This window comes from Helianthus annuus, chromosome 6 (genome assembly GCF_002127325.2).
Source record: "Helianthus annuus cultivar XRQ/B chromosome 6, HanXRQr2.0-SUNRISE, whole genome shotgun sequence".
Classification (NCBI taxonomy): Eukaryota; Viridiplantae; Streptophyta; class Magnoliopsida; order Asterales; family Asteraceae; genus Helianthus; species Helianthus annuus.
Window position 1 is genome coordinate 131,297,094 of NC_035438.2, and position 16,635 is coordinate 131,313,728.

The 16,635-nt window shown below is 34.7% G+C and overlaps 1 protein-coding gene and 1 long non-coding RNA gene across 2 annotated transcripts; one reads left to right on the top strand and one right to left on the bottom strand.

Annotated features, from left to right (window-relative positions):
• The first annotated feature begins 475 nt into the window (after positions 1-475).
• On the top strand, positions 476-7,879 carry LOC118479468. The gene is made up of 2 exons (XR_004859652.1): positions 476-547; positions 6,558-7,879. It is a non-coding gene; the product is annotated as an uncharacterized LOC118479468 (long non-coding RNA).
• LOC110865956 (protein ASPARTIC PROTEASE IN GUARD CELL 1) lies at positions 6,629-9,073 on the bottom strand. Its single transcript, XM_022115299.2, has 2 exons — positions 8,307-9,073; positions 6,629-7,515 (listed from the first exon to the last, which is right to left on the bottom strand). The coding sequence occupies exons 1-2, from the start codon at positions 8,991-8,993 to the stop codon at positions 6,733-6,735; spliced, it is 1,470 nt and encodes a 489-aa protein (XP_021970991.1). The 5' UTR covers positions 8,994-9,073; the 3' UTR covers positions 6,629-6,732.
• Positions 9,074-16,635: the final 7,562 nt, after the last annotated feature.

Below are 16,635 nucleotides of genomic sequence, written 5' to 3' on the forward strand. Positions count from 1 at the left end.
CAAATCCAGCTGCACCGTGTTATCACGATAACGAATGCCAGATACAACCTCTGTCTCCCTCAAGTTGGACGACACCGGTTTCTCAAACGAGTCAGAAATAGCGGTCCCCTCGTAAGAATCAGGAACAACCGACTCGTCAGAATAATCACCGAAAAGATAGTTACTGAACCACGACATCGTTTTTTCAAAAAATTTAACTAATAGAGCAAAGAAGATCGACAGAAAACAATTCGAGTGATGAATCTGTTGTCTGGCCAGTGATTTAAAGCCAGAATTTGGGATCGAAGCGCCGCGCTATGGCCAAAGCGCGACGCTTAGGGTTCACGGGGCGACTGAAACCTAGGAAGCTTTATGTCTGTCAGTCTGTCACTCAGTCAGTCATTCAAAACCTCGTATCACCTTTTGTCGCCCTAAGCGCCGCGCTATGGCCAAAGCGGAGCGCTTAGGTGTGTGAAAATTATTTTGGCTGTGTGTGATTAGCATGATCCTATTCATATCCAATTATTTTAGTCAATCAAACAAAAAAATATGTTACTTCGTTATTAATGTTATGAATGCAACCATTTTATGGCCCAACCCAATGTTTATGGGCTTTAGGCTTTTAGGGATTCTATAGTAGTAATTTATATATACGTATATATCAGTTGAATGGATGGATTGAATCATTTTTCTCCCTATATTTTTCTCTTGTTCATAACACGTTATCAGCACATTGCTCTAACCATTTTCCATTAATTCTTCAGTAAAAACTCTCCACTCCCTTCTAATTTGTTATGTTTTCGATAACATATCTATTCAAAACATATCAACCTCTTTATCCATCTATTGGTACGAGTAAGATGAAGATATCAAGGGATATTCAGAAAATTACCATGCATGTTATTGAAAAACTAGATCATGTGTTGCATTTTCCTTTTGATTTTACCTCTACCCAACAAGCAGATGTCGGCTGTATCCATCAATTGAGGTAACAATTCGAACTTCCTTCCGTGATTAAATGCGTAATATGTATATCCTACATATATGGATATACATGATATAAATTTACCGTTATAGTTCTGCGACTTAATTTTTGGTTTCCGGCCAGGAAGAGTATGCAAATTAGAAACTAAAAGTCAAGAAGATAGAATCATAGAATACAATTCTAAGATATCCAGAAATCAAATCTATGAAATCCCCACATGAATTTTTTAGAGGTTGAACATACACGTAAAACTATAGTGGTATGATTAGGAAAAAAAAAGGATTTTGGAACGAGTCGCTTTCGATGAATTCGTTGGCAAAACCGTTGGTGACGTTACCAGGAAATTCTATTTTCTAGGATATAACTTTGACCTAGTCTTGCATGATATATTTTACTTTATTGTGAAATTAATTATTAAATGCTTCATCGGTTATTATTTCTTTTAAAACGTTCTTAATGGTGTGTGTAAGGTAGAAATAATGATAAGATATAACTATGATTTCTGTGTTCTATTACAAGTTTAAAGAATATGCTTAGAATTAATAGCACCCTATCATATTAAAAAAATTATCTTAGCATTGAATAGAATAATTGTCCATAATGAGAAAACCGGTTACGAACGGGAAAATAGGACTGGCGGTTACGATCATGACAAAGGTATTCATTTATCAATTAATACTATCATTAATAAAAAGTCAAGTCAACATAGGTGAGCCCATGAGATAATTCGTAACTGCATACATCTCTTTGTTTTTATATCATTAATAATTAATAATTAATAATTAATTAACATGGCATAACTATAAATTAATACTATCATTTATTAACCTCTTATAATTTAATTATATATTAAATTTCAAATTTCTTTTATTAAACATCCCTTTTCTTTCAAGAGTTTTCTAACCCTCTATTTTTAAGATAACATATGCTATGTTAGAGAAATCTCATGTAAGCTTATAATTTGCCTTAAAGCTGGATTTTGGATATTGTGTTGGCTGGTTATACCACCATTCATTTATAATACATCTATAGCCTACGCATGATGCCATACAAAGTTATTTTTTTAAAGATTATCTGTATGATTAAGTTGCGTTTTTATTAAAATAGGATAGGATATGTACCTCGAAAGTTTTATATTTGTGATGACCAGAGTCAATTCATAAACACTGACTTTCTTGAAGTTTAGTTTTAGGATATAAATTGTAAGGGCCATAGATATAGTTGTTTGATGACTAGTTACCCATGTATGAGATTTGTCTTTATTTCAATATAATAGAATTAAAGGTAGATTGAGATGTTGTTAAACATTTTAATATACATTATTAAACATAAAATGTATAAAACTCTTGCATATCATATGTGACAATAGTACATAAGTTGAGCCTGCAACTCTTATGCCCATACACTTCTACATATAAAGATGTTTATTAGTGTAATTTGTTTTTTGAATCCCAAATGACGTGATGTGCAATCTACCAATGATTATAAGTATTCAAAGTATTTGAAAGACAAACCACAAAATGGGAAGAAATATCAATCATAAAAACTTGACTTCTACCAAATTTATACAAATTCACACTTCCAAACTTGAGTTTGTCGCACTCGACGCCTCCAGACACTACTACCTCCCCTAGACTCTAGATACTAAAATATAGCAAATAGCCTAGCAGAAACAATCCATGGCAGGAATGAAACTTCTATACAAGCAAGAGTTAAAGCAGGATCTTTCTCTATAACAAGCCTTATAAATATCTAGAAAGATAATCTCTTTCCATTGAGAACCTCAAAGATATGCATGACCACCAGAAGTTGGTTGTCCTTCAAAAGGTCGACATAAGTTTTATCTATTTGAAATTGTAAATTTTTTTTCAACTCTTAGATTACATCAGAATTGAAATTACGTCTCACAAATCACATGCTCTCTCAAAACAATATAGAGAATTTTTTTTCTCATAATACTCAAAAGTCATATCACATCTTCTAAACCTCATAGCAAAATTGAAAGCTCATACTTAAATACTATACAAGTTGATTCAGCGGTGCTAGTCATTCCTTAAAGCGAACGTGGCAAATTTTTTTATGCTAATAAAGGAGAAAAATAGTTATTCAGCCCCAGTAGCGGCCATATGCGTGGAAGATCATGATCAAACCGGACATCAATGAGTCAAACATACAAAATATAAGTCAGTCGCTAAGGGGGAGGTCCGTTAAAACGGGAAAATAAACACCCATTTAGCTACCACAAATATGGGTGACACATGTCCGGTATACGCCAACACTAAAGAAATATTGTTATTAGTTGTCTCTAGCAATGACAATTATTGATACTATTTCATTGTTAGTAGCATATCAAATGCTCTGGAAGAGCATCAACATCTTATTCCCAAATATCAAATTTTATAATTAATTATGCCTCATATTCTAGTATATCCTGAAGAAAGTTACTAAGTTTCAAATATGTTGAATAAACGATCATCACATTGGAATGATGACAAAGAAAAATGATATTGAATATCTCCAAAATCGCATATGTCAATATAGCCAGAAGATCATATTAGAAAACCAAAGGTTTGCCAACTAAAATATGTTGCAAGAAGAAAAAAAAAATTCACAGAAAGTCAAAAAAAAAAAAAAAAAAAAGCATCATGATATGCTAAAGAATCAAACGTGCTAACTAGCACCTCTAAATAATCTAAAAGCATTGCTCCCAAAATGCCTTATCATATGTGTAGTTAGTTTTTTTTTTTTTTTTGGTAAATAATTTTTTTTACAAACACTCCCTCTTATATGGGACCATTGAAATATATGGATGTCTGAATCGAGGCATTCATACATGGTTACATGTGAGTTTTCAGCTACCCATATGTAGCATACGCCCAACAGTATGGAACGTTGGTCTTAGACATGATTTAACGTTGCTCTTTGACAACGTTGTTGTAGGGACCATTGTTGGGCACAATGTGAAGTATAGTGAATGGCATGCGTAGTCGAGACAGAATTCGTCTGTTAATGACTATAAAATCAATTCAAAACCAACTGCTTATCATAAATACTCCTCATTATAACTGGTCTCCTGAAGCGCACCAAGTTTCCATTCTTTATACTAGGTTGTGCAGCCTATGTACCAATAGCACCACCATAACATATGAAATGGGATATGTACACAGTATTCCCAATCTTAGGGGGAGACAAGAAAATGAAAGACTGGCAACACAAGAAAATGCATCATCATTATTGAATTTAGACCCCTGAAGTGGTCAATATAAATCTGAAGTCCAGAGGAGCGTGAATTTGCAAATAATAGCAAACGAAATACGAGATGCGTTCACAAACACAAACAGAGTGACACTGTTACATATACCAGTACTTAACTCACCTGCTCAAATTTAAGTAATCACAAATGATTACCATATTAGAAAAAAAAAAAGTGCGAAGTAAACTCGGTTCCAATATATAAATCCCACAAATACGAAAAGAGCAAGGCAACGCAGTTGGTGTAATCCTAAAAGAGGTTGCATACAAAACCTTAAAAGAGGTTGCTGATAAAATCCTAAAAGAGATTAACGAATTCCTGGAAGATATTAACGAATCCCCAGAAGAGGATAATGGAGTTCCAGAAGAAACTCAGTTATCAAACAAGTATGAGATCTCAATGACTTATGTACAAAATAGTACAATATGGAACCGTAATGAAACACGTGTGAAATGATATATTTGCATATGCTATAGCAATAAATGTAATCGATGAAAAAGGTTACAAACATGAAACTGTGTAAGAGTGCACACACAGAAATAACCAAAATGGCTCAACGACTTAATGGTTGAATTAAATTCGCTCGACAAACAAAACGTTTTCGAACTTGTCGTTCGAACACCCATAGACGTCAAACCAGTAGGTTATAAATGGGTGTCTTTAAAAAAAAAGAAACGTAAACAATGAGATTTTGTGATGAAAGTTACGACTTTTAACATAAAGATTTTTCCCAAATCCCAGTAGTTGATTATGAGGAAACGTATACCCCTGTAGTGGATGCGATAATCTTTTGATGTTTAAGCGATCTCGTAATCTCATAATAGACTTCAGATAAAACTTATGGATGTCGTCACCATATACATGTACGAGGCAATTGTAAATGACATCTGCATGAAAATCCCCTAAGGATTAAAATGCCCAAAGCATTATTAAACAATAACCCCATACGTGTTATATAAATCTTAAAGGGAACATTGGTCCTACGTGATACAGCTTACTTAGCTGATTTTGAAATGAGGCGCTCATATCTACTTATTAAGATTTCACTCTTAATGTTTAATTTAATTTCATTTTACAGTGATGATGTAAACATCATAGTGAGTGAGGAACTGTCAAACTAAAGAGGGGAAATTTTGAAGAACCTTTACACTGTGTAGTTCTCGACCTGCAGTTCGAGTATATATATGTACTACTTTTTCTTATCAATCAGATTACATCCAGAAGATGTTATATAGATAAAATTCAATTACGAGTACGCTAATGGTTGTCGGATTACTTGAAATATGGAAATGATTTTTATCGTCCGTAAGAAGAGGATGGATAAATAATTGGTCTAGAAGTACCTTATTTAATTGCGATCGGAACATTGATGTATCTTGCAAGCAAGACGACACATGGTATTGCGTTCTTGATAGCTGTATTAGCAAGATTACAGTTCTAATTTAACATGTTGCACTCTTTTTCCCTTCACTAGGTTTTTCCCCATTTTGGGTTTTTCCTAATAAGGTTTTTATTGAGGCAACATAACTGATCCAGTAGCATCAGTTTATCCTTATCTTGTAGGTCCCGAAGTGCCGACTTAACATCATTCTGAAGCATGTTGTTAATAATGTATAATGCGCTATACTCTGTTTCCTTAGCTACGGTTTTGTCCCACTGGGCTTTTCTAGCAAGGCTTTTAACGAGTCATAATTATAAAACGCATTAATTGATAAGTTGATATTTCTACATGACTCGAAACACCGATTGATCCTTAAGAAGAATATGAAGTCCCATTATGCAGATACAATTTTATTTATGAAGCTAGAAGATTTCAACATACTCAAGGAGAATGTAGATTAGAAATGATCAAGGGAAGTCCAAGTTATACCGTATGAAGACAATGCAAATTGCACCACTCAATTCATAGAAGACTACATCAAATATCAAGTTAAGCACTTGGTAAAAAAGATTGGATTACATATCATCAGGATATAAATGCAAAATTGAGGGGGAGTAATATACACACTGTACTCTTTTTCCTTGACTAATTTTTTCTCCCACTGGGTTTTCTTAGCAAGGTTTTAATGAGGCAGTATAACTGATCCTGAAGTGTCAGTTAATGTCGGTCCTGAAGAACCGAGCCAATATTTTCCAATGTATAATGTTGATAGTGTATAATATAAAATGTCTGAGGGGGAGTGTTATGAATGCAACCATTTTATGGCCCAACCCAATGTTTATGGGCTTTAGGCTTTTAGGGATTCTATAGTAGTAATTTATATATACGTATATATCAGTTGAATGGATGGATTGAATCATTTTTCTCCCTATATTTTTCTCTTGTTCATAACAATTAAGAAAATATGTTGCAATTATTACAATTATAAAACCACAGATGTATAACTAACAGATTTGAACACACAAACAGAAAACCATCAAAATCAAATAATTAACTCTAAATCTATTTTCGCACTAGAAGATAACAGACAATACAAAATATCATAATCAAATGTCTTCTTTTAATTTAACAATTTTAACAATTACTGGGTGAAAAACTAACAACGGATTTACTAATATCATAACCGACCCGTGTCCCTTGCTGCTGGACATTCCCAATGATCGACAATGGCGAATCCGTAGGCGCAAACGCCAAACAAAACTTCCCATTCGAATCCACCGGAATCAAATAATTCTCAGGTCGCAACGACAGCGTTTTACCTCCCGCAAAATTAAAACCCACTGTAGGCACCGCCACTCTTGTCAGCGACGAGAAATCATAACATGTATCGAATAATGAAAACCCGTCCGTAGGTTTTAAATTTCTTGCTTGCTGAGTGAAGGCGTCGCGTAACGAGTTGTACGCCTGCCTCTGCAACCTAGTCACGGCGGTGCCGGAGTCGACAATGGCTCCGCCTCTGCCGGAATCATCGACGGCGAAGATTGATGGCGGGATGGATAATGGGCGGCCGCCGACGGATATTCCGGTCAAACCGACGTATAAATATGTTTTGACTTTAGGGTTTCGGAGTAACGGCGCTGTGACGGAGCCTGCCGGTGGAGCGGAGTTGAATTCGAGAGTGGATGATTTGTCGGAATCACGGTCGACTAGACAGTAGGAAAACGACGTCGCTTTGATTTGAGATGGGAGTGATAGTGGACCTCCGCCTAATGCTAGAAGCCCGGCCGATCCGACGAATAACCCTTCGTTATCGTGACCGCAACCGATGGCTACTGACGGAACAGATCCTGAGTTCCCGAACGACACCGTTTCTGTTGCGAAATCGCCCACGGTAAATGATCCGTCTCCGTACGATACCTGATACAAACAAACTCGCCCCATAAGTTGTGGTTTAGTTTTTTTTTCTTTTAACATCATTTTTTTTTTATTTTCTAGAATAAAACATAAGTTGTGGTTTAGTTTTTCTTTTTTTTTTCTTTTAAAATCATTTATTTTATTTTCTAGAATAAATTTATTAATATCAGCGTCTGGATTTTTTTTGAACGGTGACTTTATTTTTTAGTAACCCAATGTCAAGGCAGTTGCGCCTTAAGTCGAGACAATTGCGTTTTAATTCTTCAGGTGACAGTTCATGGGCATATTCTAACGAGATTCCTATATTCAAATGAGTTTCCGGTCAAATTCTTTATATTATGCCAAGATTCCAACGAGATTTCTACTTTTATCTAACAAAAACTATTTTTCTACACTAATAAACTATCATTTATAATTTTTGGTACTAAATAGACGATATAAAATGTTATATAATAGTTTTAGTTTTATTTTATTGAAGAATAATATTAATTTTCTATTATATAAAAATATTTTAAATTTTTTTTGTTGTGCGCTTTTTTTTATAAGACCCTGCTTTTTTTGCGCCTTCCGCCTAGGCCACAAGCGAGACATATCCGTCTTGAGTGCGCCTAACACCTTTGATAACTATGGTTGTTTAGCACGTCACTTTAATAGTGTGTCTTTTTCCATTTCACAATATTCGCATAATTTAAAATTCAAATATTTTGGTTGTGTAATTAATAATGTGTGCTCTCTCAAAACAGCGTCGTTCTTATAAAAAAAAAAAACAAAACAAAACAAAAATTATCTATCACCTGATACAAACAACCGGTGCTCCGGCAAGCAGAAGTTTCAAGCGCCTGACACTGTTGCGAACCACAGGGCAACGAATTATACGAACTGGAACCCGAGGGATCATAAATCGTGTCGGTTTGTTGATAACAATCCGAGCACGGCTGACACTGAAGCCAAGTAATATCACTTCCAGTATCAATGACCATATAATACTCCTTCGCCGGAGTACCCAACCCAACCCTAGCAAAATACTCACCACTCCCTTGTGAGATTCCCGATGTCACCGGCGTCGATAAATCTTCAACTTTATACATCGAATTTGACTCCACCACCGGTTTCATTTCAGACCGGTTGGTTCCAGAGATTGAAATGTCGATGTTTGTAATCACTGAGTTGACTCGGTGCGAGTCGCGAGCGAGTCGTGCCCGAGTCAACGACTCGTAATCATTGTGGTGGTTGTGGATGGATGATCGAGGATGTACGGTGAAAGATAACGAAGACGATGTCGTTTTGGGACGACTTTCAGAACTTGTTTTTTGAGTTTTGTCGGATTGTTGTTGGAGGAAGTTAGGGTTTAGGAGGTCTAGGGTTTTCTGTACGGTGGTGGCGACGTCTAGAGTGGCGGTGGTGGTGGGGGTTCCGGCGGTGGTGGTGGTTGTAGAGAGAGAAAGTAGAGAGAGAAAGAGGAAGAAGAGAGAGAAAGCCATAACTGGTTTCTGGGTGTGAGTTTAAGTGAAGAAGACGATGTGATTTATGTAGGAAAAACAGGAGTGGTGACGTCACTGTCTGATGGTGTGGACAAAATCTAATATTTTTTTTTTTAAATAATATTGTTATATGATTGAATGGAGTTGGTTATATGATTTAATTCATATTTATTGATTTATTGAGTTATTTATTTAGTGAAAAACATAACAACAATCTTTGTTTTTTCATAATAAGTAACGGCAAAAAGAACAACAATCTTTATTTGGTTATCAAAGGTTAAAGATTACCGATAAAGAACTTAATTTTGGTCAAGAGAATAAAAAACATGACGTTAAAATAAGATTAGCATTATTGTACTCTTTGTTATATATTGTTCTTATGTTTAAAAAAAATTATAACTCGATGTTAAAGATCCTAATTTAATTTAACGCCTATTTTGGTATGTTGTATGTTATATTAAAGTGTTTGATCTGATGTCTTTAAAACAAGGTTTGTATTTCGAGGTTCTTTACAATATTTTTTCAAATATAGGATGCTTTAAAAAGAAATATACCATATGATTCGGGGTAGCAATCAATCTTTAAAAACCTTTAAGAAGATAATAAATAGAAGACTTAAATGCCGGATGTGGTTTGGGTCATTTTGTCAGTTTAGTCAAATATTTCATTTTTCTTCAGTGAGTCTAAAAAGGTTTCACCGTTGTCATTTTAGTCGACTGAGTTAACTTTATTCATTTTTTCTGTTAACCAGAAGAGCGATTCGGTCATTTTATATGTAATTCTGTTAACTAGAAAGACAATTCGGTCATATAAAATGACCGAATCGCCCTTCTCGTTAACAGAAATAATGGATGAAGTTAACACAATGGACTAAAATGACAACAGTCAAACCTTTTTGAACCTACAGACGAAAAATGAAACATTTGGACTAAACTGGCAAAATGGTCCAAATCACATAAACTAAAATGGCATTTAACTCCACATAGAAAATTTACAACCAACTAATATCACATTACTTATAGTGAAACATATTATGATAATGTAACGATATATAAAGAATTAAAGGTGGCTATAATTTTTGTATTTAATCCCACGTAATAATTTAAAATAAACCATAACATAGTTTACCGTTACTTTTGATTTGGTATAAAATTTATTATTTTACAAATGCACCAACTAAAATAAAAATCATCGTTGTAAAAGTCTCGTCTAGGCTCTGCGTACTTCTCGAGTACTCACTACAAGGTAGGGTGTCGAGGTCCGAGTACTGTTCGCCTAGGCTGATTACTCCCCGAGTAATCTCCGCCTAGGCCGAGTACTTTCGAAGTGCTCTCAAATCAGAATAGGGAGCGTCTAGCGACTTTTGCGATCATGATAAAAATATATTAGTATTTATTGCATTGTATTTGGTCTTTAAAAATTATTGTAGAGGTTCTTTTATTTAGGGGCCTTCTATTTTCATTCCCCATATATTTTATTTTCACATCCCTAGTGTATACGGGTCGTATAACCTTATACGTCCCGTATAGAATGTTGTTGCACAGTAATGTATGCAGTGGAATGTTTTTTTTGTTTCACATGTATACGGGTTATATGAAGTTATATAATTCGTATACACTTGTATACGAGCAATATAATGTTTACGACCAAATGGGTTTATTTTGTAAGGTTTTATCAGGTTTTTTGGGTTTTAACAAATGTATATGGGCCGTATAATGTTATACAACCCGTATATAATTATTTTTATTTTTTTTTGTAAAACCGAACAACCGTTTAATAAGTTTTAGTAATTGTTTAGATAGCGTTTGTCGTATTATTTAGATGTGCAGCGCCAACTCGTGGAAGGTTTTCAGTATCCGGAGTTTGTTCGGTGGCGACGACGGTGGGTTGTGAGAGTTCTGAGAGTATGATTACTGAAGGTTTTCAGTATTCGGAGTTTGTTGGGTTGTTTGTAGCTAGTAAAGTCGACTCCCCCAAAACGACATCGTGTTAAACCGAAATCAAGTAAGAGTTCTTACAAAGGAGCTGGTTCGTATAAAGGGGCTAATTTATCTGGTGTTAGGGTTCGTTCTGCAAGCTCTTCTGGGTCTGTTAAGAATTTGGGTGATGATGAAGGTTTGTTTGGGGAGAATGTTCTGGAAATTGAAGGAAAAAGAAGGTTGTAACTTTTTAAGATTAACAAGTAACTTTGTAGTCGGTATGTGTTCAGAGCGAATATGTCTGTACATGCATTTAATTCACTCACATCATTACAAATTGTCAGAACATGAAATAAGATCGATGATGAGGAATGTAAGGAGAAGCATTGGGATTCAAGGGTTTAGACGCCATGGTTTGAGTAGCTATGGAAACGGTGGCCTTGCAGATGTGGTTTCTGTTGAAGATGCCATTGAGATTAAAAAAAATGAAAACATTGTCGATGCTTGATGACCGGTAATCAAAGTTACAATAGTTTGTTGGGTTGTCTGCAGCTAGGGTTCAGAATGCTTGAAGTTTTATTATAAGTTTTTAGATGGTGTTTGTAAGGTTTAATTGCCTTAACTCAAACTTTTCACCATCTCTTTCTCACCATTATCTTACAAAAAAACACTAATGGAGGATCTTCATCGTTATTATTCACTCGTCGGGGAGGATTACTGTCGGTGGTATGTGTTCATAGCCACCATTTCCGTAGCCACCATTCCCATGGCATCTTCAACAGAAACCACATCTACAAGCTTTTTCCTCCCTACATAACTATATACCAAGAACAATTTCCTGAATTCGAGTTCATTAAGAAGTAATGACTGCTGACTAATTGCAAGACTGTTTATCGGGCTTCCAATGCTCACACAGGGTGATAAACAACGCTGATCTGGAATTGGAGAACCGTTGTGGGTGGTAGTTACCTGGTCCCCTGCTGCCTTGGTAGTTGTTACCATATCCATTATCCCCTTGGTGGTTTGTGTATCCATCCTCGCGTTGATAGCTTCTGTAACCACCGTTCCCATAGCCCCTGTTCCCATAGCCCCCGTTTCCATAGCCACCGTTTCCATAGACATTCCTTGGTGGTTTCTGTACCAATCCCCACGTTGATAGCTTCCGTAACCACTGTTCCCATAACCTATTTGTTTGTTTCATGTTTTGATAATTTTTAATGATGTGAGTGAATTAAATGCATGTATGAACATATTCGCTCTGAACACATATCGTGCAAAGTTATTAGTTAATCTTAAAAAGTTTCAACCTTCCTTTTCCTTCAATTTTTAGAACATTCTCCCCAAACGACCGGTATTAAAAATACCCAATACAGTACAGTTTGATACTGGTACCAAAAACATCAAAAGTCGATACCGAATAATTAACCAAAATATATCGGTTCAGGAAATTCGATACCGGTACATGATACCTTTTACTCATCCCTAGTCGAAATATCTGTACATATATATGGATAAAACGAAACCGATTGAGACTTTGATTGGTAACAAGGGGAAAAATCAAATATAATCCTAATTCCAATGTCCTACAAATACAATCCTACATTATTGAAAATCACTATATCACCATTTCTCTTCTGTCATACGTCTTTCTCCTTTCAAAATTCAAATCAAACTCACCGATCACATAACCCTACTGCCGGAACCCTATTCTCACAAAATTAATAATAATTTTTGATAAACATAAAACAAAAGCAAAGTAAACATGATCTTATTTCATGTTTTGACAATTTGTAATAATGTGAGGGAATTAAATGCATATATGGACTCAAGATAAAGTAGTTCGTTATTAATTTAACGTGACAATGGATGTGATTTCTAACCGTAAGGATGATTCAAATTTGTACGTGAATCTTAAAAAAATAGGAAATCGAAACCATAATGTGTGAAAATTAACTCCAAAAAAATAGGAAATCCGATTTATACGGGCCGTATAACCTTATACGGCTCATATAAATCTATCATATACATTGTATACGACCAAGTAAAAGCTTATTTTCGCATTGTGTATACGTGCCGTATAATGTTATACGGCCGGTATAGAATAAGATGAATTGACAAAGTCTGTGCCAACAGCCTTTGTCAGTTCATTTTATTCTATACGGGCCGTATAATGTTATTAGCATCCTTTATTTATTTGTAGATAAGAAAGTGACAATTTCTTTTTAGTTACATGTTGCATATAATCAGAAGTTGATAGATATTTTTTTTTTCTTTAAGACATAAAAAACAATTTCTCAGTAAAAATGTGGTCATTTAAAAATAGTTTATTAGTTATTAAATATATATTTTTAATTAAATTTTATTAATAGGAGATAAACTTTATGACACAAAGGAGTACGGGACTACTGTCGGTTTCCCTTTGGAGGATACTTTTTCTTTAAAAGAAAAAACAATGCATTAAATTTCTATACCTAATTTGATAAATAAAATATTTAATGAGGAAATAAATAATATAATTTAAAAAGGTGTGGACTGGAATTAATGTTAAATAAATTGTACTAGTACGATGGAGGCTGGTAAAGATTAATAAATAAGAATTAAAATGTTACATCAAAACAAACTTAATTGTTACTATTAGAAAATATATATTTTTTCTAATGAGTTAATTGCCAAAATCATCCCTGAGGTTTAGGCAGGTTTGCTATTTTCGTCCAAAATGACACTTTTGTACCAAATTGCCCCCAACGTTTGTAACTTTTTGTCATTTTCATCCAAACCACTAACTTAGTTTATTTTTTCGGTTAATTTGAGGATATTTGGATGAAACTGGCAAAGATAAAACTACAGGGACGATTTTGGCAATTTACTCAAACTCTTTTACATTTCTTTTATTTAATTAATTTTGTTACATATATAATCAAAAAGAATATACATGCAATTTTTATATGAAAAAAATAATAGCTGTCACATAATTTTTATAAATTTTTATCCAACCACTAACTAAGTTAATTTTTCTATTTAAGGTGAAGGATGTTTATAAACTAAGACATAAATTAATTTCTAATTTTTTATATAGATCAGTTTTATAAAAGTAAAATCTACTTAAACATCTAAATTTTATAAAACTAAAATGTTGGTGACCTTATTGAAAAAGGTCAAATAAATTTTTTTATCATATGTACCAAGTTTGTAATTCATCTTCTACTCTTTTCAATTCGCTCCTAAGGAAAAACAGAAGCCAGTGCCCCCCTCTATATCAAACAACGTATCGTTACCAAATCTTAAAATTACCCACCAAATTGTAATTATAATGCTATGAACCAAAAGTTTCTTTACTCAAGCCACTCAGAATAAGTATTAGTTAGTTACCCTCATAATCTTAATTAAATAAATATTTTATTTCTACCAACATATTTCCTAGGTGCTCAACACATTTAAAAAATATGTAACGTTTTACAATTTTTTTCTATTTTTACAACAGATAAATATTAAAAGTTGTAATCGATTGTTATGTGTTGCACACCAATGACATTTTCTCTTTATAAAACTGATTTATATAAAGAAGCTGTAAATTAATTTCTGTCTTAATTTATAAAATTTAAAACATCCTTCACCTTAACAGAAAAAATAAACTGAGTTAGTGATTTGGATGAAAATTTATAAAAAATATGTGACAAAACTATTAATTTTTTTTCCTAAAAACTCCAAGTATATTCTTTTTTATTATATATGTAACAAAAATAATTAAATAAAAGAAATAAAAAAGGGTTTGAGTAAATTGCCAAAATCGTCCCTGTGGTTTTATATTTGTCAGTTTCATCCAAATATCCTCAACTTAACAGAAAAAATAAACTAAGTTAGTTGTTTGGATGAAAATGACAAAAAGTTACAAACCTTGGGGGCAATTTGGTACAAAAGTGTCATTTTGGACGAAAATGGCAAACGTGCCTAAACCTCATGGACGATTTTAGTAATTAACTCTTTTCTAATATTAAACATTTTTGTAATTGTAATCAGAAAAGTTTATTTTTTGTTTATCAGAAATTTGTAATTAGAAAAGTTTTTTTATTTTTATTTGAAAAGTTTTTGGTTTTTGTTTACATGAAGGATCATGATATTCACACACTCAAACCTTATTTCTACACCCACAAAGCGTCCAGCTTTGGCTAAAGCGGGGCATTTAGACTTGCTTTCTAGACAAAAGGTGACGTGACGCTGTACGAGGTCCCTGTTCTGTACCCCAAAGCGCCCCGCTTTGGCCAAAGCGGGGCGTTTATGGTTCATTATGCAGACAAATGGTGATGAGATTTGATGCGATGTTATATTATGTATGATGTTGCAGAAAGTGTCACGTTTGAACCCTAAGCGCCGCATTTTGGCCCAAGCGCGGTGCTTCGACCCCTATTTCAGCTGCATTTAAGAGGCAGTCCATGCATTCTGTCTCGCATTCAAAAAAAAATTTCATCCATTTCAAAAGATTGAGGTTGAGGTTCTGTTCGGTTTTTTATTTTGAATTGTGAAATTCTGTTGAGTAGGGCATTTTTTTCAGTGATTACGATGTCGTGGTTTAGCAACTACCTTATTGGTGAATACTCTGAGGAGTCCGTTGTTCCAGATTCTTACGAGAGAGCCGCTATTTCTGACTTGTACGATATACGGATCCCTTCCAACACGAGGAGGAGGTTGTATCTGGCATTCGTTATCGTGACTGATGTGTGTAAAGTGCAACATATAAATTACATCAAATGAGGCATAAACCTAACCATTTTTAGTACTAATTTTGGAAAAAGTGTGCTTTTGTCTTCCTTTTGTATTTTCAGGATCAAATGAGCGCAAATGGACAAAAGAAGCAAAAATACAGCTAAATCTAACATAAATACTAGAAAAGGAATAAACGTGGCATGCCCGACCCCTCGACAGCATCTTCCCAAGCAAAAACAAGATATCAGAAGTCTGAACATGCCCCGTGCCCAGCGGACACGGGGGCGTGCCCAAGTGTCTGCAGAAAAGACAAAGTTGTAGAAGCTTCTATTTCCCAACACGGGGGCGTGCCCAGCTCCACACGGCCATGGTCAACGCTAAGATTCGCAGAATCCAAGCAAATCTTGATAGTACAGATACGCTTCTGCACACGGGGCCGTGCCCAGCGGACACGGGGGTGTGGTCAACTAATGCAGACAAATTGCAATTAATGAAGAAAGAGAAAGGGAATGGACACGGGGCCGTGCCCAGTGGACACGGGGCCGTGTCCGGGCTTCTGTACAGGCTATATATAGAGGTGCTTGGTTCACTTCAAAGGCATCCCTTGACAAACCACCTCTCTCCCACTTCACCCACACTCCACCACCATCACAACACCTACATGCACCACCATCATCCATCATAGAGTGTGTGTAGTAGTCTCGGGATCCAAGATTGATTGTAAGAGTTCTTGACAATCAAAGGCCATGTTTGCCTAAGTCTCTTACAACACTTGGTGAAGACAAGCATTTGGTGTAATACTTTTGTTTTTTATCTTTTCACACTTTTTATTTGATTTTGTATTAATGACTTTAATAACTAGTTTCTTATGTTGAAGGTGGAACTTCCTTATCATTTGCCCGTAGTGTCTTGGCGTTATTTTACTGTTTATATAAAATAAAAGATTTACACCATTCATATCTCTACAGTCTATATAGAGATATGTTGGCTACCTGGTCGGGGGTTAAGGGAATGGTTTGGTA